Below are 25,806 nucleotides of genomic sequence, written 5' to 3' on the forward strand. Positions count from 1 at the left end.
TAACAGATGCTCAGTAAATATTTGTTGAATCAATAAGACTGACAAAGATGAAAATTCCATAGTATTGGTGGGGATTTAGGGAAACATCCTTTCATATGTTGCCGGTCAGAGTGTAAATTGGAATTACCTCTTTGGAGGGCAATTTGGCAAGATCCATCAAAATTTAAAAAGGCACCTTACCTATGACCCAGAAAGTCAGCTGCCAAGTATTTATTCAAGGGATACACATATCCAAACACACAGTGAGAGGATATTCACTGCAGCATTATTTTAATATCAAAAGGCTGGAATGAACTTAAATGTCCATTCATAAGGATCTGGTTAAAATAACATAAGGGCATCAACTACATAAATGCAACTACATAAATGCATAAATGCAAAGAACGATAGAGGAAGTTATACATGTAGTGGGTGGAACAGTCTCCATGGTAAAAGGAGTGAAGCAAGTCAGGGACAGAAATATGTGGAGTATGCCACTGTTGGGGTAAAAAGGGAGAGGACTATGGGTGCCTATACTTACAAGTGTGCAGAAGGGTAAGTAAATACACACACACACACACACATAAATAGCTCTGGAAAGTCGCAAAATACTGATGATAGAGGTTGCCTTTTTTGAGGGAATTATTCAAGGACTGGGAGACTTGAAAACGATTTTAAAAAGTTCGTTGTGAATATAGTACTTAAAAAAACTCACTTCTGTAATGCATCAACCCTATTCTTTCGCTAACTTTTACTCTTTGTGGGACTGACATGTTAAAAATTTGCCCTAACCTCCGCTTTGAAGGCAAGGGTGGGGCTGGGAAGGAGGACCTTTTATTTCCTCGGGGAGCGAGGCCAATAAAACGTATAAATAGAGCCAGCCCAACCTCGTGCTCAGTGACTCGAGGGCTTGCCCCGCCTTCCCTCAGCCCCGTCCCCCACGGTGCCCTCGGATTTTGCCGTCTGGCGGCTGGAGTCCCTGCTTCCTCTTTAGAGGGCAGCAGCGAAGCGTCTCGGGAACGCATGCGCCCCAATTTGCGCCCGGGGAATTAAAGCGAGAGAAGAAAAGCCCCAACAAAACCCGCGCCCTAAACAAAACCCAAGTGGAGGAAAGCGCGCGGCCCTGCAGCCCCGGGACCGTGAAGGCGCCTCCCGCCTTGCCCGCGTCCCCGGCCGCAGCGTGATGCGCACGGACCGGCCCGCGACGCCCCGGCCGCCACTGTCCCCGCACCTGGACGCCGGTCCGGTGGCCGCGCCGCAGCCGCGCTCGCTCGCCGCCGCCGCCGCGGCTTCCTCGGAGTCGTCCGGCGCCGGCGGGGCACCTCGCTCTCCATGGGGCTGAGGGCCTGGCTGAGGACCGTGTGCTGCTGCTGCTGCCCGTGCGGGTGCCTGGAGGAGCCCGCCGTGCCCGAGAAGGAGCCCCTGGTCAGGTGGGTGCGCGCCCCGGCCGCGATCTGGAGCTCCCTGACCGTTGCCGGGCGCCGCGGAGTGCGGATACTCGTGTGCTCGTCAGAGCTGGGGACGTGCGCTTGCTTTAAGGTCACACTGAGGCGCAGACTAAGCCCCTGGGTTCCTTACAGGAGATCCTGCTCCTTGGGTTTGTTCCTCGGGTAAAATATTTGCCTGAAAGCACAGATCCTCGGAGGCACCTGAGACCCAAGTTGGAAGCCTGTGGAAAACTGCAAGAATTCGGGTTGCAGTGACCCCGCAGAGAAGTAGGGGAGAGAAGTTTGCATAGGGGTCCGATTAAATACAACTGTGACTGCCTATTTCTGTTTCAGTGAAATGGGCAACTGTGAATTTCTGTTTCACCCAGGAAAAAAGTTGGATACGTTGTCATTCAATTTTATTACTGAAAGAAGACGATCGCAGTGACTGAGTGCAAGGCAATACTTTTCACATTAAAAAAAAGTACATATTTTTCTCAAGGGACAGCTTATTCACTGGGACGTTGATTCATTACAGATTAAGCTATGAAGTGTGAGGACATTTAATGCACATTAGCGATGTGCTAAGTGGCTTTGTGAAGGCACCATCCAACACAGCTTTGTTCAGGGCGGTGACTGTAAGCAATTATTTTATATCCTGACTCTGATGAAATTAAGGTTTCACTAGGGCATGACTTGGAGGTAGATATGACAGAAACAAAATATTTAAAATGAAATTAGGAAATAGTAGATGAGGCAGAACTCCAGAGTTGGGTAAGCAAACGTGGAAGCCAGTGTTTGTTATGAAGTATGCAACTAGTATGATAAAGCTTTCACAACTTTTTTTTGGCTGTGTTGGGTCTTCAGGGCTTTCTTTAGCTGCCACGAGGCTGCTCTTCGTTGCAGTGCGCAGGCTTCTCATTGCGGTGGCTTCTCTTGTTGCAGAGCACGGGCTCCAGGCACACGGGCTCAGTAGTTGTGGCACACAGGCTTAGTTGCTCCTCGGCATGTGGGATCTTCCTGGACCAGGGCTTGAACCCGTGTCCCCTGCATTGGCAGGTGGATTCTTAATCACTGCGCCACCAGGGAAGTCCCTCACAACTTTTTTAAAAGCATGATTTACCTTTTCTTAACTCTATCGAGTCCAAACATTTTACCTTGATTTTTGAGATCTTACATAACCCCTTCCCTCCTGTCCACTATTATTTTCTGGTACATTACACACTGTACACTCCTTGATTTAATCAGACAGGCATCTTTACTGCTCTAGGAACAATCCAGCCTTCTTATTCCCTCCAAGCTTGCTTCAAGTAGTGACCTTTATTCTTTCTGCCCCTTCCTAAATGCTAGTTCTCAAGGTCTCCTCAAGCAGTCTTCTTTGATTTTTTTTACCCTTATTCATCTTCCTCTCCAATAACATAGGGTTTAGAACTTGCCATCTGCCCCTCACTGTTTAGTGAGCACACATGTATGTAAACATGTCCTGTTTGTATTCTATGTATAAAGTCATACACACAATACCCAATGTTTTTGTTTGCTCTTGCAGTGGTGTTCCCACTTAGATTATTAGATTATTTCAGGCAGGGAGAAACCCAGTAATCTACCATGAGTCTTAAAAGTAGTGGGTAACAATCTGGAATTTCATGCTTGGGTTTTACAGTCAACTTATCAATATTCATAGTAACATGAAATACAGCTCTCAGCTTGGTCTTATTCTCAGAGCCTTGGGTCTTTCCAATATTCTTTCCAGAATTGCTATTTAAGATGATAGTTTTGGTTGTTTTATTTTAAAAAATATTTTTATTTTTATTTTTTTGCGGTACGCGGGCCTCTCACTGTTGTGGCCTCTCCCGTTGCGGAGCACAGGCTCAGGACGCGCAGGCTCAGCGGCCATGGCTCAAGGGCCCAGCCGCTCCGTGGCATGTGGGATCTTCCCCGACTGGGGCACGAACCCGTGTCCCCTGCATTGGCAGGCGGATTCTCAGCCACTGCACCACCAAGGAAGCCCCTACATTTAACTTTTTGAGGAGCTGCCAGGCTATTTTCCATAGTGGCTGGTTTGGAATCTTGATGTGGTGAAATGATATGGTCAGATGGTCTTAACTTTATTTTTTATTAAGAACTTCATTCTTCATTTATAAAAAAGGTTTTGTACAGATATCTACTCCCCCCAGCTAAATCCTTTATTCTATGGTGAAACAGTGGTTTTCAAGTTTTATTTCATATCCCAAGGTAATAGTGCCTGGAAGGGGTGTGGTCAGAGGGAAAACGTTTGCCATTTGTGTGCCTGATCACCTGTAGTCCTTTTCCAAAATGGACCAGGGACTCTTCGTTAGTTCAAGAAAACCAATTTTTAATCTCAGCTCATTTGCCAATCTGACATTGCCACTTGTGTTTTTGACCTTTTTCCTTTTGCTTTTTCTGGAACCTTGTATGTGAAAGAGAATGGTGGTCGCTTGTCTGGTTTGCATCTGTATATTTCGATGTCCCACTAGTTCTTTCTTTGCCCTTTCTCTGGAAGTATGCTGGGGCCTCCCTTGACTAAAAATTCATCCTGATATTGCCATTTTCTTTAGCTGCCGTCCTTTGCAGCAGGTGCAAATGTCTCTAAAGCATAGTCAGCTGTACCCCTACCTCTTTCTTCACCTCCCACTCATCCTGAGATTTCGCTCCTTCCCCTGCATGATTACATGAAAACTGTTCTTTTGAAAGTTTCAAGAGAAAGAAATCTGCTCTTGTTTTCTCGCTGGACACGAGTACCCCTGTGCTGACCATCCTGGCCTTATTTCTCATTTCCTCTTTCCCTGGCCTCTGATTTCACATTCTCTAGTCTCTGTGCCCGTGATCTGTGTAATCATTCTGGTTTCCCTTCTGGTGCCTCTGTTAATGGCATAACTAGCTAGACATCTTGTTAGCTAGACATCTTTTTGTTTTCTCTACTGCTGAAGATTCTACTCGGGTTTTAAGGTACATTTCAGTTGCTCCCTGTATGATGAAGTCTTAGAAGGTCTCTCCAAGCAGTTATGGTGTCTCTTTTCTTTCTTTTTACCCCTCAAGTCACTTACTGCATTCTGCCTGGTACTATTACACTTATAAGTTGGGTGCTGCAACCCCGCCAGACTGGAGGTTCTAATCTAGATTGGGGGGGCATGAATCTTTCCTTAGCATTCGCTATTGTGTTGCACAGTCCCCCACATGGAGTAAGAACTGAATAAATACTTTTGGGTTAATAGAAATTATAATAGCCGTTAATTTATTAATTTCTTCCTATGTGTAAATTTTAAGAAATGTATTTAAAACAAAATGTTATGAAGAATAACAGCATAAGCACCCACATACCCAGCACCACACACCTTAAGAAAACATTGGGCTTCCCTGGTGGCGCAGTGGTTAAGAATCCGCCTGCCAATGCAGGGGACATGGGTTCGAGCCCTGGTCCGGGAAGATCCCACATGCTGTGGAGCAACTAGGCCCGTGAGCCACAACTACTGAGCCTGCACATCTGGAGCCTGTGCTCCTCAACAAGAGAGGCCGTGACAGTGAGAGGCCCGCGCACCGCGATGAAGAGTAGCCCCCGCTCGCTGCAACTAGAGAAAGCCCTCGCACAGAAACAAAGACCCAACACAGCCAAAAATAAATAACTGAATAAATATTTAAAAAAAACATTAACAATAGAGTGGAAGCCCCCCATGTATCCCTTCGTGACTGCACGCTCCCCCCACCCCGTCCCCCGCACAGGTGAGCTCTAAATTGAACCTGTGTTTGGCCTTCTTAACTTTATATAAATGGTGCGTACTGTATGTAGTTGGTTTTTTTTTTTTACATACAATCTGTCATTTAATGTCGCTATGACCAAATGAGATAGGTGTTATTTATCCCCATTTTATAGATAAGGAACTCAGGGCTTAGTATTCAGATAATTAATTCAAAGTCACAACTGATAAGTCGGAGAGGCAGAATTTGAATCCATGTCTGTGTGACTTCAGAGTCCATGCCTTGCATTGCAGAAAATTCAGAAAACTACCAGTGTCCAACATTAACTGATAATATTTATATATTAGACACTGGTGGATATCACTAGCCTTAGCTCCTGCCCATTGTGGCCCCTTTCTCCTGCCCTTCTTCCATGTCCTTCATTAGTATAATTCTTCTACCTAGCTGTAGGAGCAACCTGGCCCTGAGAGCCAAGCCCAGGGGGAGTTCGGAGACCTGAGTCCTCGTCTCATCTATTAACAGGCTGTGGGATTTTGGGGAACTGTCTTAACTTCCTAGAACTTTAATTTCTTCTTCTGTCCAATGGAGAGATCCAACTTTAAGATACAGCCTTGAGGGGCCGTTCCAGGCTTGATGCAGACTCTCATCTCTCTGTGGACTTGTGTCAGCTGAAATTCTATTTGACATGGATTCTAGCTTTGGGTGGCTCCTGGTGTCCTTGGCTTGTGGCAGCACAGCTCCAGTCCTTACCTCCGTCGTCCTCCATGTTTCTGTCCTCTTGGTCTCAAATCTCCTTTTCTCTTCTAAGGATACCAGCCGTTGGATTTAGGGTCCACCCTAAACCCAGGATGATCTCGTATCAAGATGCTTAACTAACTATTGATACATCTGTAAAGCCTCTATTTCCAAATAAGGTCACATTCATAGGAACTGGGGATTAGGACTGAAAGATGTCTTTTGGGGGGACACTAGTCAACCACTGCAGGGTACTTTTGGGAAAATGTTTGAGCTCAAAGCATTGGTTTTTTTGGTTTGTTTGTTTTTTTAATAAATTTATTTATTTATTTATTTAGAATGTATTGGGTCTTCATTTCTGTGTGAGGGCTTTCTCTAGTTGCGGCGAGCGGGGACCACTCTTCATCGCGGTGCGCGGGCCTCTCATTGTCGCGGCCTCTCGTGTTGCGGAACACAGGCTCCAGACGCGCAGGCTCAGTAGCTGTGGCTCACGGGCGCAGTTGCTCCGCGGCATGTGGGATCTTCCCAGACCAGGGCTCGAACCCGTGTCCCCTGCATTGGCAGGCAGATTCTCAACCACTGCGCCACCAGGGAAGCCCACGCATTGGTTTTTATTTCACTTTTATAGCAGAGCTTTCTTCCATCAGTGATGAAAGCATTCTCTTGCCTTGTAAAAATCCACACCTAAGCATGAGTTGTGCCCCTTGAATTTATGTGATTCTGGAGGCGCAGCTGCAGTCATCTTTAAGCAGAGAGATGCCCAAATCCTCTGTCCACTAGAAAGTCTATCACCAGATGCCATACAATATGGACATCAGAGGCCTGGAGAAGTCTAAAATGGAAAGAAATGCAGTGTCAATGTCACTCGCTAAAGCATCTTCCACAAGGCTTACTTGGAACTTTTCAGGGGAGTATAATTCTTACTCTCTGACTTATTGGCTATTAGTAACTGATAAGCATCACGTGTCCAGTTGTTCAAAAGCACAAGAAGAAGGGAAAGAATGAGCAAATCATGGTTGAGTTTTTATTTGTGGCTCTCTCTTCAGCTGCCTAAGTGAACCTAACAATCTTCCAAATCTGTTTTGCTCCCTGCTCTTCTCAATACCCACCTGCAGCTTCCATTCCTAATAACAGAATTTATGCACACATTTGTGGGCAGTGAACGGAGAACAGATGTCAGTGTTTTATTTTTCTCCAGTGCCTGGAATTCCCATTAGGGGAAAAGAAAATAAAACCTCAGTTTTCTCTTGATGGTTGTTTTATGCCCATAAAGAGGGGCTGTTCAGAGGAGGAACTGATCGGGGCCTGTGAGTGTCAGCAACAGAACTGAATTTTCCTGATGATAAAGAAATGGTTCAGTTGGGACTTCCCTGGCGGTCCACTGGTTAAGACTCCGCACTTCCACTGCAGGGGGAGCGGGTTCCATCCCTAGACCCCTGGTCTGGAAACTAAGATCCCACGTGCCGTGCCGTGCAGCCAAAAAAAAAAAAAAAGAAATAGTTCCGCGTGAGTCATACTGCGCCAGCATGTCGAAGAGGGCGAGAGATTGAAGTTGTGATGTGCGCCTTCCCATCAAGCTCTGCTGATCCTTTTATTTTTTTAACAACTTTATTGGAGTATAATTGCTTTACATTGTTGTGTTAGTTGCTGCTGTATAACAAAGTGAATCAGCTATTCGTATACATATATCCCCATATCCCCTCCCTCTTGCATCTCCCTCCCACCTTCCCTATCCCACCCCTCTAGGTGGTCACAAAACACCAAGCAGATCTCCTTGTGCTATGTGGCTGCTTCCCATTCTCTATTTTACATTTAGTAGTGTATATAAGTCCATGCCACTCTCTCACCTCGTCCCAGCTTACCCTTCCCCCTCCCTGTGCCCTCAAGTCCATTCTCTATGTCTGCATCTTTATTCCTGTCCTGCCCCTAGGTTCTTCAGAACCTTTTTTTTTTTTTTTTAGATTCTATATATATGTGTTAGCATACGGTATTTGTTTTTCTCTTTCTGACTTACTTCACTCTGTATGACAGACTCTAGGTCCATCCACCTCACTACAAATAACTCAATTTCGTTTCTTTTTATGCCTGAGGAATATTCCATTGTATATATGTGCCACATCACCTTTATCCGTTCATCTGTCAGTGGACACTTAGGTTGCTTCCATGTCCTGGCTATCGTAAATAGTGCTGCAATGAATATTGTGGTACATGACTCTTTTTGAATTATGGTTTTCTCAGGGTATATGCCCAGTAGTGGGATTGCTGGGTCATATGGTATTTCTATTTTTAGTTTTTTAAGGAACCTCCATACTGTTCTCCACAGTGGCTGTATCAATTTACATTCCCACCAACAGTGCAGGAGGGTTCCCTTTTTTCCACACCGTGTGTGTGTGTTTATCTCTGGGCTTTCTATCCTGTTCCATTCATCTATATTTCTATTTTTTTTTTTTTTAATAAATTTATTTATTTATTTTTGGCTGTGTTAGGTCTAAGTTTCTGTGTGTGGGCTTTCTCTAGTTGCGGCGAGCGGGGGCCACTCTTCATCGCGGTGTGCGGGCCTCTCACTGTCGCAGCCTCTCTTGTTGTGGAGCACAAGCTCCAGACGCACAGGCTCAGTAGTTGTGGCTCACGGGCCTAGTTGCTCCGCGGCATGTGGGATCTTCCCAGACCAGGGCTCGAACCCGTGTCCCCTGCATTGGCAGGCAGATTCTCAACCACTGTGCCACCAGGGAAGCCCTATATTTCTATTTTTGTGCCAGTACCATACTGTCTTGATTACTGTAGCTTTGTATTATAGTCTGAAGTCAGGGAGCCTGATTCCTCAGGCTCTGTTTTTCTTTCTCAAGATTGCTTTGGCTATTTGGGTCTTTTGTGTTTCCATACAAATTGTGAAATTTTTTGTTCTAGTTCTGTGAAAAATGCCATTAATACTTTGATAGGGATTGCATTGAATCTGTAGATTGCTTTGTGTAGTGTAGTCATTTTCACAATGTTAATTCTTCCTATCCAAGAACATGGTATTTCTCTCCATCTGTTTCTGTATCATCTTTAATTTCTTTCATCAGTGTCTCATAGTTGTCTGCATACAGGTCTTTTGTCTCCTTAGGTAGGTTTATTCCTAGGTATTTTATACTTTTTGTTACAAAAATGGTAAATGGGAGTGTTTGCTTAATTTCTCTTTCAGATTTTTCATCATTAGTATATAGGAATGCAAGAGATTTCTGTGCATTAATTTTGTATCCTACTACTTTACCAGATTCATTGATTAACTCTAGTAGTTTTCTGGTAACATCTTTAGGATTCTTTATGTATAGTATCATGTCATCTGCAAACAATGACAGTTTTACTTTTCCGATTTGGATTCCTTTTATTTCTTTTTCGTCTCTGATTGCTGTGGCTAAAACTACCAAGACTATGTTGAATATTAGTGGTGAGAGTGGGCAACCTTTTCTTGTTCCTGATCTTAGTGGAAATGGTTTCAGTTTTTCACCATTATGGATGATGTTGGCTGTGGGTTTGTCATATATGGCCTTTATTATGTTGAGGTAAGCTCCCTCTATGCCTACTTTCTGGAGAGTTTTTTATAAATTGGTGTTGAATTTTGTCAAAAGCTTTTTCTGCATCTGTTGAGATGATCATATGGTTTTTCTCCTTCTATTTGTTAATGTGGTATATCACGTTGATTGATTTTCATATACTGAAGAATCCTTGCATTCCTGGGATAAACCCCACTTGATCATGGTATATGATCCTTTTAATGTGCTGTTGGTTTCTGTTTGCTAGTATTTTGTTGAGGATTTTTGCATCTTCGTTCATCAGTGATATTGGTCTGTAGTTTTCTTTTTTGTGATATCTTTGTCTGGTTTTGGTATCAGGGTGATGGTGGCCTCGTAGAATGAGTTTGGGAGTGTTCCTCCCTCTGCTATATTTTGGAAGAGTTTGAGAAGGATAGGTGTTAGCTCTTCTCTAAATGTTTGATAGAATTCACCTGTGAAGCTGTTGGTCCTGGGCTTTTGTTTGTTGGAAGATTTTAAATCACAGTTTCAATTGCAGTGCTTGTGGTTGGTCTGTTTATATTTTCTATTTCTTCCTGGTTCAGTCTTGGAAGGTTGTGCTTTTCTAAGAATTTGTCCATTTCTTCCAGGTTGTCCATTTTATTGGCATATAGTTGCTTGTAGTAATCTCTCATGATTCCTTGTATTTCTGCAGTGTCAGTTGTTACTTCTCCTTTTTCATTTCTAATTCTATTGATTTGAGTCTTCTCCCTTTTTTTCTTGATGAGTCTGGCTAATGGTTTATCAATTTTGTTTGTCTTCTCGAAGAACCAGCTTTTAGTTTTATTGATCTTTGCTATCATTTCCTTCATTTTTTTTCATTTATTTCTGATCTGATCTTTATGATTTCTTTCCTTCTGCTTACTTTGGGGTTTTTTTGTTCTTCTTTCTCTAAGTGCTTTAGGTGTAAGGTTAGGTTGTTTATTTGAGATGTTTCTTGTTTCTTGAGGTAGGATTGTATTGCTGTAAACTTCTCTCTTAGAACTGCTTTTGCTGCATCCCATAGGTTTTGGACCATCGTGTTTTCATTGTTATTTGTTTCTAGGTATTTTTTGATTTCCTCTTTGATTTCTTCAGTGATCTCCTGGATATTTAGTAGTGTATTGTTTAGCCTCCATGTGTTTGTATTTTTTACAGTTTGTTTCCTGTAATTAATATCTAGTCTCATAGCATTGTGGTCAGAAAAGATACTTGATCCGATTTCAATTTTCTTAAATTTCCTTATTTATTTTCATTTTGGTTGATCTGTCCATTGGTGAAAGTGGGGTGTTAAAGTCCCCTAATATTATTGGGTTACTCTCGATTTCCCCTTTTATGGCTATTAGCATTTGCCTTATGTATTAAGGTGCTCCTATGTTGGGTACATAAATATTTACAATTGTTATATCTTCCTCTTGGATTGATCCCTTGATCATTATGTAGTGTCCTTCTTTGTCTCTTGTAATAGTCTTTATTTTAGAGTCTATTTGTCTGATATGAGATTTGCTACTTCAGCTTTCTTTTGATTTCCATTTCCATAGAATATCTTTTTCCATTCCCTCACTTTCAGTCTTTATGTGTCCCTAGGTCTGAAGTGGGTCTCTTGTAGACAGCATATATACAGGTCTTGTTTTTGTATCCATTCAGCCAGTCTGTGTCTTTTGGTTGGAGCATTTAATCCATTTACATTTAAGGTAATTATCAAAATGTATGTTTCTATTACCATTTTCTTAATTGTTTTGGGGTTTTTTTTGTAGGTATTTTCCTTTTCTTGTGTTTCCTGCCTAGAGAAGTTCCTTTAGCATTTGTTGTAAAGCTGGTTTGGTTATGCTGAATTCTCTTAGCTTTTGCTTGTCTGTTAGGTTTTAATTTCTATGTCAAATCTGAATGAGATCCTTGCTGGGTAGAGTAATATTGATTGTAGGTTTTTCCCTTTCATCACTTTAAATAGGTCCTGCCACTCCCTTCTGACTTGCAGAGTTTCTGCTGAAAGATCAGCTTTTAACCTTATCGGGATTCCCTTGTATGTTATTTGTCACTTTTCCTTTGCTGCTTTTAATATTTTTTCTTTGTATTTAATTTTTGATAGTTTGATTAACATGTGTCTTGGCGTGTTTCTTCTTGGATTTATCCTGTATGGGGCTCTCTGCTCTTCCTGGACTTGATTGACTATTTCCTTTCCTATATTAGGGAAGTTTACAACTATAATCTCTTCAAATATTTTGTCAGAGCCTTTCTATTTCTCTTCTGCTTCTGGGACCCCTATAATTTGAATGTTGGTGCATTTAATGTTGTCCCAGAGGTCTCTGAGATTGTCATCAATTCTTTTCATTTCTTTTTCTTTATTCTGCTCTGCAGTAGTTATTTCCACTATTTTATCTTCCAGGTCACTTATCCATTCTTCTGCCTCAGTTATTCTGCATTGATTCCTTCTAGAGAATTTTTAATTTCACTTATTATGTTGCTCATCATTGTTTGTTTGCTCTGTAGTTCTTCTAGGTCCTTGTTAAATATTTCTTGTATTTTCTCCATTCTATTTCCAAGATTTGGGATATCTTTACTATCATTACTCTGAATTCTTTTTCAGGTAGACTGCCTATTTCCTCTTCATTTGTTTGGTCTGGTGGGTTTTTACCTTGCTCCTTCATCTGATGTGTATTTCTTTGTCTTCTCATTTTGCTTAACTTACTGTGTTTGGGGTCTCCCTTTTACAGGCTACAGGTTCGTAGTTCCAGTTGTTTTTGGTGTCTGTCCTCAGTGGGTAAGGTTGGTTTAGTGGGTTGTGTAGGCTTCCTGGTGGAGGGAACTGGTGCCTGTGTTCTGGTGGATGAGGCTGGATCTTCTCTTTGTGGTGTGCAGGACCGTGTCCGGTGGTGTGTTTTGGGGTGTCTGTAAACTTGGTATGATTTTAGGCAGCCTCTCTGCTAATGGGTGAGGTTGTGTTCCTGTCTTGCTAGTTGTTTGGCATGGGGTGTCCAGCACTGGACCTTGCTGGTCGTTGAGTGGAGCTGGGTCTTAGCGTTGAGATGGAGATTTCTGGGAGAGCTCTTGCCGATTGATATTACGTTGGGCCAGTAGGTCTCTGGTCCAATGTCCTGAACTCAGCTCTCCCACTCAGAGGCTCAGTCCTGACACCCGGCCAGAGCACCAAGACACTTATTAGCTGAAATGCCAAACAGAATGTCTTTATGGAAAAGTCTCTGCTGATCCTTTATAGGTTGTCTGTAGCACTTATGCCATACCAGTCATTGTCATAAGTGCTTTATATCTATTAAGTAAATCCTCGCCATAACCCTATGAGGTATGGTCAGTTCTTGTGAGTCATAGTAGTTACACTCTATGGTCACTGCGAATACTGAAATAAAGAATCATGGCTCCAAGGGGAAAATCCAGGGTTAGGTCCCTGAGAGCCAGTTCATCAACTGGTCAGTATATAACCTTGTTTTATGTGTGTTTCCGCTTAAAGACACCTTATTAAATATATATTGTTGATTCATTAACGTTGAACTGACAGCCAATAGCTCTATAATTCATGCCTCAATGAATCTTATCTAACACATGTTGTTTTAGCACTTCAGCACTATGCTTGGGAGCTGAACAGCGAAATCACCAACAAAAAGCACAAAAATGCAAAAAACCGTGGCACTGATAGACCACAAAAAGGACACTTGTTCCCAGTACAAGAGTGGAAACGTGAGAACTTGTGCCTCGGATACTGCAAAAGCACCACGAGTATTGATTTGGGGATCACAGATACATTTTAGTGGGTGGGCCAGTTTGCAAATATGGAATCTGGGAATAGTGAGGCTGGATTGTAATTACATCTGTAATCCCTGCTTGACAGCAGAAGAAACTGAGGCCCAAGAACTTCAGTAGCTTGCTCAGGGGCACTCATGGCCGAGCTGGAATTCAAGTCCTATTCTACTTCAGTTCCATAGAAAGAGTAGAGCCCTCCTAGGGTGCAGGGAGGTGTGTATCTAGCTGCTTATGTGGTGTGTTCTAGACATGGTGTTTGAAGTCTGAGACCTGCCCTGAATTGTTATAGCTTGGGGTCCAGAGACACTGGCTTATTTTTCTGTCTTAAGGCTGTGAAGCCAGGGGCCAGTGGGAAAGAAGGGTCATGGCTTGAAGACATTTAAGAGGTGATCAGAATCAACTCTAGGACAATAATCTTTCACATGTCTAGAATCTTTCATTTCACCATGTGGACTCACATGACCTCCAAGCTGATCAAATTGTCTTCTACCTTTGGAAGGCTTTAAAAAATGTTGACTAATATGCTAGTGTCAGTGGGATCTCTCAGACTGGGGCCCAGATGGCCTGACTCTTTTCCCGTAATCTGCTGCTGGGTTACCTGAGCTGATGCAGCTAACTCACCCAGGTCTTTCTGCACTGCCCTGTTCCAAGGCCCGTAGCCCTGGGCCAGGCAGTGACTCTTAGGAAGTGACTGCAGAGGCATCAAGGATTCCTGTTGCAGGAAGGTGCTCCTGGCTGGAAGAATCCACTCCAAGAGTTGTACTTTAACTTTCTTGAAAGACAGAGGAGAGATGGGGGAGGGTCCTGCATGCTGTTCCCAGAAACTGGGCCTCAGGTCAAGAAGTAGGAGGTACACACTTTACCAAGAATTCATCTTGGTATGACTCAGAATTCATCTGAGGATGACTTTTTTTTTTTTTTTTTTTGGTACATGGGTCTCTCACTGTTGTGGCCTCTCCCGTTGCAGAGCACAGGCTCCGGACGCGCAGGCTCAGCGGCCATGGCTCACGGGCCCAGCCGCTCCGCGGCATGTGGGATCTTCCCGGACTGGGGCACGAACCTGTGTCCCCTGCATCGGCAGGTGGACTCAACCACTGCGCTACCAGGGAAGCCCTGAGGATGACTTTTAAAGATTTGCTTCCCAGGCAACCCCCACCATCCTTCTTCCCTTTTTGTGAGTTGTGTTGTGTTAGTCAGTCTTGGTGACATCGGAAGTTCCTGAGAAGATATTTCTTTCTCGTACATATCCTTTGATCTAGGTTTCCTGGAACTTTTTATTCTCTAGATATCTTGAAGTGATCTTGCCACTACACCTTTGTTTAAAAAGTGAATTCTGCTTAAATGTTGGGTAAAATAGCTTGTTACGTTGGCAGTGGAAGTCCTTTTTAGTCTGGTTAATACATGTTTGTTTTGTACCAATAACATGCTGTGTAGTCTATTCTTTGGTGTCTTTTTTAGGAAATAATTTTGGTGAGACAGTATGTCTCTGTACTCCCTGTACTCCCTGGAAAGGAATAAGAGTTTACTGAATTGTCTCTCACTTATTTTGTTCCTTAACTTTTAAAGTTTTGTGTTTGTATATCAGAGACTGAAAACATACAAACATATGTACAGTGTAAAGAACAACTATCAAGTGGATATTCCTGTAACCGCCACCCAAGGCAAGAGATAGCTATCGGCAGCCCCACGTCTCTCACCCCTGATTGTATCTAGACTTTTGTGATAGTCATCTCCTTGCTTTTCTTGATAGCTTTACCACCTATGTATGCACCTTAAAAATGTTCTTTAGTTTTGCCTGCTTTTCAACTTTACATACATAGGATCAAACTGTGTATGTTCTCGCCATCCAAGTTGGCGCATGTAGTTGGTGGTTCTCACTGCTTTATAGTATATTTCCTTTGGTTCACCCATTCTTCTGTTGGTGGACTTTTGGGTGGTTTCCAGTTCGGGGCTATTACGCATGGTTTCGATTTTAAAGTCAGCACATAAGGGGAAATTATTCATCCTTTAGCCATACTGGCCTTCTCCTGGGTCTTCAAATACACCAAGCACATGCTGTCTCAGAGTCCTCCCTGCCTAGAAGGTTCTTTCTCCACTTATGTGTCTGGGAAACTCCCTCACTTGATTCAGGTCTCTGCTCAAAGTCATTTTATCAGAAAATTCTTCCCTGACCATCCTCTTTAAAACAGTACTCTTTGCCCTCGCTCTGTCCCTTAGTCACCGTGTATTCCTTCAGAGCCCAGATCACCACCAGACGTAAACATATGTACTTACTGTCTGCTTCCTCTGGAAGATTCTTAAGCCCCACCTTCATGAATTTAAGCAGTTCAAACATGTTAAGAACTTGTCTGGAGAGTCGATTCCAGCCTCATTTCTACCGTTCATAGCCCTGTGAAGTTGGGAAATTGCAGTTCATTCATTCAGCAAATTGAGCATCTACTAAGTGCCAGGTCCTATTCTAAGTACTCCAGATACATCACTGAGCAAAAGAGATACAGATCCTGTCTTCAGGGGGCTTTTATTATAGAGTGTGTGTGTGTGTGTGTGTGTGTGTGTGTGTGTGTGTGTGTGTGCGCGTGGCGGGGGTTGTGGCACAATAAGCAGTAAACATAATAAGTAAATTAGAGGACAAATAAGTCCAGTTGTCCCTCGGTATCTGCAGGGGATTCATCCCCCCCACCTCCCCCAACTCAGGGATACAGAACTCATGGAAGTGGAGGTAGAGCAGGGGCAGGGGAGCATGCTTGCTATTTTAAATAGGTTGGTCTGAGTAGGCCTCATCGAGGAGGGGATGTTTAAAAAGCGATATGAAGGAGGGGAGGGAGTGAGGCATATGGACTTCTGGGGGAAAATATTACAGGTAGAAGAAGCAGCCAGTGCAGGGGCCCTGAAACGGCAGTGTGACTGGTGGGTTCAGGGAACAGCGAAGAGGCCAGAGTGGCTGGTGTGTCACGAGGGGATTATAGACCATTGTATGACCTTGGCTTATATTCTAAGTCAAATGGGAGTCACTGGAGGGTTTTGAGGAAGGGGGTGACATGATCTGATTTACATATTAAAAGGATCCCTTTGATTGTGTTAAGAACTGCGAATTGATGGAGGCAATGGCAGAAAGAGGTAGATCAGTGAAAAAAAATGTAGGAATTCTTTTGCAAGACACAGGTGCCTTGGCTTGGGAAGGGGTAGTGGTAGAGGTGGGTATTTGTTTCATGTATTGTTAATAGGATTTTCTGTTGGATCAGATGTTGGGGATGAGAGAACCAAGGATGACTTGAAGGATTTTGGCCTGAGCTATCGGAAGGTTGGATTTCCCATCATCTGGGTGGGGAGGCTGCTGGTGGGGAGGTTTGGAGGGAAGGTCAGGGGCTTGGTCCACCATGTTGAGCTGGAGCTGTCTACTAGCCATCCATATGGAGATGGGAAGAAGCCAGGTAGATGCAGGAGTCTGGGACTTGGGGGCGAGGTCTGAACTGGGGCTACAGCTATGGGTTTGAGAATCTTCCTCGAGAGGATGGTATTTAAAACCATGAGACTGGTGTGACATGACTGGGAGTGAATATAAACAGGGAAGAGACCAAGGGCTGAGTCTAATCTTCCTGAGCCCCCAGCATTTCCTCAGCTGGGAGACATAAAAATCATGTTTCCCCTTCCTACTTCACAGACTTCTTGTCAGGGCCATCTTCAAGGCGTTAAAGCACTTAAAGCAATGAATGAAAGGCGTGATCACACGGTGCTCTGTTTCAGCCTTGGGATGAGAAGGCATGAAGGGTGGGAACATGTCAGGGAGAGGGGCCAGAAAAGTACCCAGAGTTTTTCTTCCTGTACTTTGAGAAGGTTGATGCCCCTGGTGTTGAAGGAAGTCATGATGAGCCTTGGTAGTTAACAATGAGAAAACCTCCAGAATCTATGGACCGATGTTTAGACTTGGGGTTAAATAATGTTTAGACATTGAATTAACTTGGTCAGAGTATCTGTCTTGGAAGCAGTGAAGGAAGGAAGGAAAGAACAAGGGAGGGAGGGAGGGAGGAAGGAAGGGAGGAGAAGAAGGAAGGGAGGAAAGGAGGGAGAGAGGAGGCAGAGAATAGAGGAGGGAGTAAAAGAAGGAGAGGATAGGGCTTCCCTGGTGGCGCAGTGGTTGAGAGTCCGCCTGCTGATGCAGGGGACACGGGTTCGTGCCCCGGTCCAGGAAGATCCCACATGCTGCAGAGCGGCTGGGCCTGTGAGCCATGGCCCTGAGTCTGTGCGTCCGGAGCCTGTGTTCCGCAACGGGAGAGGCCACAGCAGTGAGAGGCCCGCGTACCGCAAAAAAAAAAAGGAGAGGGTAAGGACCTTCGCTTCTCCTGCCCCTTCACCAGGAAGTCACCACAGAAGGAGGAGGGGAAAAGTCTAGAAGCCAGGGGCAAAGAGGCAGGCCAGTTCCTAGTAGGGAATCAGACAGGAGGCCTTAGGTAGTCAAGGGGGTCGCACTAAACAGCCTTCTGGGGTCTGTTTTTTGAGACCTTTGTTTGCTGTTTACTGGAGATGTTCTCTCTTCACTGTCAGAGCTTCAGTCTTGGACCAGTGAGGGCTGACGCCCAGCCTGTCTGTGGGAAGAGCAGTAAAGTCACTGGAACCACTGGCCTCAGCAGCCGGCCTGTGAGTGCGTGTTTTGTGGGGCTTTCCAGAAGCTTTCACACACGGTCCTTTGCTGGTAGCGAGGACTCACGGGAAACCCTTGTGAGCAGCTGTAATGCTGAGTGGCACTTAGCATGCAGTCCCCGGGCATAGAGTCCAGTGTTTGTAAGCCTGGAGTCTCCTTTTAGCCCTAGATGGTATTGAAAGAGAAGATTCCCAAGTGATTTGGTCCAGCGCCCTAGGTGGGATTGGGGGGTGGAACCTGAGCCTTTGCTTATCCTACCTTTTGGGAGTCAAAGCAGCCTCTGCTTCGCTTGTGTGTAACTTCAGAGCCGCTTCTCAAATGCCCGAGGTTAATAAAATATTTATCATCAGCAGATGGTGGCCGGGGGCAAAACGGCCACTCTCACTTTCCTCAGAACCTTTTAGAGGTCATTATATGGGGGAGGGAGGGAAAGTGAAGCTCCGATTCAGTGCCCTCTTCCCCCTCCTCTGTCCTCCCAGGGCTTCGGGCTCAGACCCCAGGGCCTTTGCACAGAGCTTTCTTTACACAGGTCCCACAGTCCTTCACAGTTTCAGGAGCACAGAGGTTCCCAAGCTGCTTCTTTAGTTGTTTACTTTAGGCCTTTCTTTGCTCTGGTCTCTTCTTCATCCTAAAGTTTCAAAATAGAGACACACATGTAGAGAACAAACGTATGGACACCAAGGGGGGAAAGAGGGGTGGGGGGGCAGTGGTGGTAGTGGGATGAATTGGGAGATTGGGATTGACATATATACACCAATATGTATAAAATAGATAACTAGTAAGAACCTGTTGTATAAAAATAAATATATAAAATTAAATTTAAAAAAAAAGAAAAAAAACCCAACAAAGTGGATGCTGCCTTGACTGGATGGTGGAGCAGGACGAAAGGAATGGGGACCAGGGATCCCAGGAGCCAGGCTGGTCTGACAGGTCCTTCCCTCATTCACTTTCACCTTGACTGGTGTTTTGGTGAAATTATTAATGATTTATTTAGCAGTGAACCCCACCATGTCTGTGCCCCCAAAGAACCCTGACTTGTAACTCTAACGGATGAGAAGAAGGTGGTGGGAGCGAGGTCCAGGTGAGGTAGGCAGCCACGCGGAGTCGGGCTTCACTGCAGAGGACAGCAGCCTAGACCCCAAGCTTGAGAGCATCACCCTGGGGGAGAGTCATTGCTCACATTGCTTCAGGGGAGCACTGCCCCTAATGAGGGCGAGCTGGGGAGGCACTACCTGTCTGGAGACATCCACACAGGCCCGACACTGACCTGCCTACAGCAATTGTAAGTTAAGGATGAGAAGCTACTGTTTAACATTGGCTGGAGACACACGTGTATGGGGGTGGTGGGGGGAGTAGAGAGAAAAAGAGAAGACAGAGAGATTGATTGATTGATTGATTGATTGGTTGTGAGAGGGTAGGAGCAACTGACCAGGGAGGCGGCTGTCTTCTCAAAGCATGAAAAGAAACTGTGGGTTATCAAGTAGATAGGGACCAAGATAGCTTATTCTTGGTCAAATGTTGTCTATGCCTGATTATTCAGGTGGGTACCGGCCAACGTCTAAACCTCCTGGTCTACGGAAGCTTTACTGAGCTATGTCTGGAGTTTCCTTTAGCACGTCGGGATCACAGCTCAGTTTGTTCCATTTAAGTATTGGATACTTAATACTTTTAAAGCAGCTACTCTGTGCCCACTCCTGCCGGGTGATGTGGGATGTGAAAGAAATACTGGGTACAATCCCTGCCCTAGAGGAACGTATCAACTTGATGAAGAGACAAGACTCATACAGATGAAACAAACTTAGGGAAAAATAAAATACCGGTTTTGGAACGCACTCGAGGTTTAGGACCCAGGAGGGATGTGTGCTGTGGTGTCAGCAGCCAGTGGCTGCAGCTCCTGGTGAAAGCTGTGTCCCCGGGGTCTGGATGCCTTGAGGAGAAGCCCCAGGGGAATTTGCGGAGCCCATGCATTTGTGGGTGTATCCCCGTCACAGCACTTGGATTCAGTCTCATGACCGTGGCTGCTTGGAGACGCCCCATCGAGGACCTCGTGCTGGGGGGGACTGTCCTCTGGCTGCCTGTCTCGGGAGAAGTGAAACAACTTGTTAGGCTTGTTCCTGCCTGCAAAGGGCGGTAGCGTCATCCATCCTTCTGACCTCAGATGGTTGTACAACAGGAGGGATGGAGCGTGGAGGCCCTTGGGTAGAGCACTGTGTGGTTTACCACTGGCTGCAAAATCTATTTAGGCAAAAAGAAGTTGGAGTTAATACTCTTCACGCTCTGACACTGCAGTGCTGCCTGCTCTTGGGAATTCGTCTTTGTCCCAGTGTTCTCTCTCTCTCTGGGCTCCCCTGGTCTCTCCAGTCTGCTTTCCACCCCTTCTCCTTTCGTCACTCCCTGCTTGTTTCCAGACGCTTCCTCTGATCCCCTGGCTTCTGCAGTGATGGAAATGCACGAGCATTTCTCCCAAGTCTCGATCTCCCGCCCTGTCCTCACTCCTAAGCCCAGATCCTGATTGCTGTCTGCACGTCCTGCAGGCCTGCAGGTCGGCCTTGGCTTCCTCCGAGCCGTCCCAGGGAAAGGCATCGCCCTCACACGGTCAGCACTGACTCCTCTCCTTCCACTTCTGTGCCACCCATCACCGTCACCAGGGCGGCCACGTCTGAGAGTCTGTGATGCTGCTGGAACCCATCCTCTCGCAGCTATTCCCCCCTCTTGTTCTCGAGCCCACACCCTCCTTCACTCTCACCCCAACCAGTATTTTGAAACGTTTAGAATTAAACCTGTACTTATTTATCAATAGAACTCCACCTTTCCTATGCCCCAAAGAAATCTTCCTTGTAACTCTAACAAATGAGGTTTAAACAGAACGGCTTCCTTCTCTCTCTGCCCGGGCAGCCCTGCCCATCTCCTGCCCCACTCCTCCCCAACAGTGGTCCTGAGGCCCCCTGACACTAGGAACTCAAAGAACATGGCAGGAAAGCCACACCTACCCTCTTGTGACAGTTGATTATGACAGCCTCCTAAGCTATCTCTCTGTTCCTTCTCTGTCCAGGGCTGTTTCTGTAAAACCCAGACCCGACAAGGCTCAAAACCACCTTGATAACTGGTCACCATTCACAGAACAAAGGCTGAACTCCAGCAGATCCTCAGTCTGACCCCAAATCACCTTTTCTTCCCTCCCTCTGGGCCTGTGTGGTTGGGCCTGCGTGAACACTTGGAATTCCCCAGCCCTGCCGGCACCTTAAGCCTCCATACACTGCTGGTGGTGTTCCGTCTGCCAGGAACACCTTTCCCCATGCTTCTCTTCCTGAGGAAAGACTGTGTACTCCTTAGGTCTGGGTTAGATGTCGTCGCCTCCGCGAAACCTTTCTCGAACTTCCTTCTCATCAAACATAATGTGTCACTCCTTCCCTGTTCCTACAATTTCCTGTTTGCACTTAAGAAGAAAAAATACTTACCTCCTTCCATTATAGTCACACCAGCAGCAGGGACAATGTGCTCTTTATTTTCGAGTCTGCAGAGCACCCATCCCGGCACCAGTATACACTTGTTGAATAAACAAACAACTGAATGAATGAATGAATGAGTTTGACGTGCTCGTTAAAGCCCATGTGGGCACCAAGGCCTCATTCGCCTCCTCTTTCACTGGCTTATCATTCTTAAGAGGAGTGGGTCTCTCTGTACTTCAGCCTTTGCGGTGCCAGGTGGCTAAGGGAAAACCCGGCAGTTCTGAGAACACGGTGGTCGAGCTGTGTCTGGTTCCCTGTAAGTCACTCTTTCTCCATAACTCCGATCACTGCCCAGTCTCAGACCCTCCACTTCTGAACCTCAGCTAGAGGGATTTAAAAAGCGCTTTCCAGCATCCATTTAGGTAGCTGGCCTCCTGCCGGCCTTGGTTCCAAGATCCCATCCCCTCTTTTCCCCAGTTTTCACAAGTGGGCCGTGGTTGGCTCTCTCAAGCCTGACCTGTACCCCATCACTCAAGCACTGGAGCCCTTCCCTTGATGGGAGGGTTCCTGTGCTGAGCCCCAATTTCGTGACCAGGACTTTGCTTTCAGTGGCAAGATCTCCTTAGTGCCAACTTCTGAGTATTTCATGTTTGTTTAAACCTTAACATTTACCTTCAGTCCAGCTGTCAGTTACTCTCATCCCTCCTTCCCAGGTGCTGTCTGATTATCTGGTATCCACTGTCTGTCCTCATTTGCTCTTCACTCATGTCACACCTGCAGATGTGTTTGCCACCCCTTGGCCGTGGGGCATCCTAGCTCTGCCTCAGACAAGGGCATCACTCACCACACAGGTGAAAAGCCAGAGGGCTTCTACCCTCTCCTGCTCCCAGATAATGCACTTTTCTGCAGCTGCACGCTGTCATTCTGATCTTGATACCGATCCTGTCTCACCCGAGTTACCTCAGCTGCATCTTAATGAATCCCCCAAGTCCACTCTTCACCCCTCTGTAGCATTCTCCACACTTTAGCCAGAAAGATCTTTCAAGATGTAATACTGTTCATGTCACATCACAGTCCTGCTTAAAACCCTTCCTCATCTTACCTCGTTCTTAGGAATAAAGACCACATTTCTGAAGAATGTTAGAAAACACGGCCTACAAAGCCAGGGCTATCTGGCCCCAACGGCCTCCTCAGCTTCTTTTTCACTCACTAGCCAACATCCCCCTTCTTCTCATGCATACATCCTGCTTCCTCCCACCCCAGGGCCTTTGAACATGCCATTTCCTTTGTTTGGAACTCTGTTCTTGTCTTTCAGCTTAGAGCTCAAGCACCCCTTTTCCACAATGCCTACCTGTTGCTACCCTCGCTAGCTCTCACAGCTCCCTGAACTCCTCCTTTATAGAACTTCTCACAGTTTTTAATTATATAGTCACGTGATCATTCATTACTGTGTTTCCCTCTAGTGAGGTCCAAGGATAGGGACCATGTCCGTGTTGCTCACAATTTTATTGAGCCCTGTAATTAACATGGGGTCAGTGCCTCACGCATATTATTAGATGATGGGGATAACACCTGCATGATCCTACCTGACCAGTCCCACGGAAGTTTACCAGGTCTGTGTATAAGCATGTCCGAGGGATGATGCTCTGCCACTCAGCTCCTCCTAAGCCCGAGCATGGATACTGCCTCATAGAGGGTAAACCATGAGACAGATATACAACATGGGGCTCCTGAAATCCTTACGCAACATCCCATATTGTTTATTGAAAGTATTTGGATGTGCATGTTTATTACTTAGTTTTCTTGTTGTAGGGAATTTGACAGATACTCCATACCATTGCACTCTACATTAACTGCATTTCCTTGAATTCAGAGCCAGTAAAAAGTTCATCTCTTCATGTTAATTGTTTTCTTCTTTTAATAATCATGAGAATTCTATTCCCCATTGGATTTCTTTTTTTCTTTTTTTCTTTTCTTAGCTGCTGGGGTACTCTGTGCTAAATTTCACACTTAACATAGTAAAATTTCCTCTGCCCAGGTATCCTGTTGTATCTGTCCTCTGTTGTTTTTATTATTTATTTATTTGTTTTTGGCTGCTTTGGGTCTTCACTGCTGTGCGTGGGCTTTCTCTAGTTGCGGCGAGCGGGGGCTACTCTTCATTGCGGTACATGGGCTTCTCACTGCGGTGGCTTCTCTTGTTGCGGAGCATGAGCTCTAGGCGCGTAGGCTTCAGGAGTTGTGGCACGCAGGCTCTAGAGCGCAGGCTGAGTAGTTGTGGCGCACGGGCTTAGTTGCTCCACGGCATGTGGGATCTTCCTGGACCAGGGCTCGAACCTGTGTCCCCTGCATTGGCAGGCGGATTCTTAACCCCTACGCCGCCAGGGAAGTCCCGCTGTGGTTTTTAAAGTGATTTCTTTGTTGTTCTATTGTGTTATACTTAATTATTAAAGACAATTCAGATTCCTTTGTTAGGAACATATATATTTATATGTTATATTATATACATTTTTATTTATATTATATATTAGCTACATATGATGTATATATCATATTTAATACATATTACCAAGCCCTTATACCCCCTCTTTTATCCCATAGCGATAATCCATATTCTTCCTTTGGAGCCACGCTGGCGAGGGATGATGACAAGAATCTGTGGAGTGTGCCTCACGATGTGTCCCACACAGAGGCAGACGATGACAGGATCCTCTACAATTTGATCGTTGTTCGTAATCAACAGGCCAAAGATTCAGAGGTAAGCACCTTTTGAGATCTTGCTGTGCACAGGTGATAATGTCCAGTGAAAACCAGCAATAACGGAGAAGACCAGCTTAGAATAGAGGAAAGAATGAAGGATGAGATGTGTGAAACGTAGAGCAGGTCTTTTAGCAGCATCTAGTTGCTAATGTTAGCTGGTCTTGGTACACCTGTTTAATACACAGATAAGACTGATTTCTAATTGTTACTTTAATGATACAAATTACAGCAGTAGGGAAACAGCAAGGCAGTGCTGTTCAGATCGTGAAAATACTTTATGGTCTTAAATGGCTTAACCAGTCCATCTCTAATCTTTCCAACTGTTTAGCAAGCCACCATTAAAGATTCAGACTGAAGGTTGAGAGGTACTTTGCATCATCACTACTTCTGAATTAATGGGGCCTGAATTGTTTTTTTTTTCTCTGTTTGTATCTTCTTAAATTGTGCTTATGGATCAAACAGCGTATCTGCCATATTTGAGGTGATTTTTGTGATAAGGCTTGAAACCACTCTTTTACTCAAAGTCATTGATATGAGAACACCAGAATACTGAGAAGGAGACAACTTCATAAATGAAGAGAAAACAGCAAAAGGGATGATATTTTATTTTCTCCTTTATTCCAAACGTAGTATTATAGTACTATCATAATACAATATAATATTATGTGTATCATTTTCCAAGTAATACAAGCTAAGTTTTCTAACTTCTGTGTTCATCTGTTAGTTCTGAGTAGATGCCTATATTAGATATCACTTTATGTTTTCCTTTGTATCGTATAGTCATTGAGAAGAACAGAGACATTTAAAATCTCAGGCTTAGGCTATGAAGAAAAGCACCAGAGTGTGTATGTATGGGAGCAGGTTTATTGCGGGGGAATTGTTAACTGTTTTTCCCCCGAAAACATGCGTTAGCAGGAGATGATAACTTTAGAAGAGTCATGTGTCCCGGTCCTTTTATTCTGGTGTGACTTGGGATGCCTTTGGGGGGTTGGAGGTGGGCTGAGAGGTGGGGAATGACAGTTGCCTCTGATTCTTGAGGCCTGGGGTCGAAGAGTAGGCTGGAGAGTCCCGCAGTGGCTTTGATGAGCATCCTTTCTTGGGTGTGGAGTGCTAGTAGGGACAACTCCTGCTAGATATCCATCACAGCGCTTAAGTCAGAGGCATAACATATTAGTGGCCATGCACTGCGCTACCCCTGGCTTCCCCCCTGCTATCCCCTCCTCCACTGGTAACATTTAAAGGACATGATAAAGGCTGCTCAGGCCAGGAATAGCCATCCTGGCTGCCCTTCCTGAGCATATGGACAGGAATTCTTGCATGACCTTGTTTTCCCTTTAATGGGAAGCGCTAATCCTTACCCTGCTGTATTGGGCTGACCAGTTAGGGTTTCTGCTGGTGAGAATGGAACTAGTTCTTCTCTTTTCTTCCTTTTCTTTCTCCACTCTGTGCAAAGCTGTGATAGCAATAGGGAAGTGATATACATATATATAGCACATGTTTCTCTGTCTCCGCAGGGCCTCAGGCCAGATGTGAAAGGGGCTTGAAGGGTGAGCCTGGCAGCTGTCTCTGGAGGAGCTCCTGTCTCTCCTGAGCCTGAGCCTGGCAGCTGTCTCTGGAGGAGCTCCTGTCTCTCCGCCCTGTTTGTCTTTACTTTTGAAAAGGCAGTAGAGGAGGCAACGTGAGCTGCAGAGCGCTCTGAATAAGCATGGCTTCCACAGCAGCCACCGTGTCACTTCTGTGCTGCTCTTGGACCTGTGTGAAGGGCCTTCCAGAAGGCTTTTTCTTCTTCTTTTTTTTTTTTCTTATTAGCTGAAATT

General features: G+C 45.1%; 1 protein-coding gene across 1 annotated transcript in view; it reads left to right on the plus strand.

Annotated features, from left to right (window-relative positions):
• Positions 1–924: 924 nt before the first annotated feature.
• The window catches only part of MREG (melanoregulin), a 65,942-nt gene continuing 41,060 nt past the window's right edge, over positions 925–25,806 (plus strand). The window contains exons 1-2 of the mRNA XM_027122048.1: positions 925–1,409; positions 23,831–23,987. Of these exons, the coding sequence (XP_026977849.1) occupies positions 1,312–1,409; positions 23,831–23,987 (255 nt within the window). The 5' untranslated portion in view covers positions 925–1,311. The remainder of the gene's footprint in view (positions 1,410–23,830; positions 23,988–25,806) is intronic.

The sequence above is a fragment of the Aethalodelphis obliquidens genome, unplaced genomic scaffold (genome assembly GCF_003676395.1).
Source record: "Aethalodelphis obliquidens isolate GAN/ISIS:26980383/991018 unplaced genomic scaffold, ASM367639v1 scaffold2, whole genome shotgun sequence".
Taxonomy (NCBI): domain Eukaryota; kingdom Metazoa; phylum Chordata; class Mammalia; order Artiodactyla; family Delphinidae; genus Aethalodelphis; species Aethalodelphis obliquidens.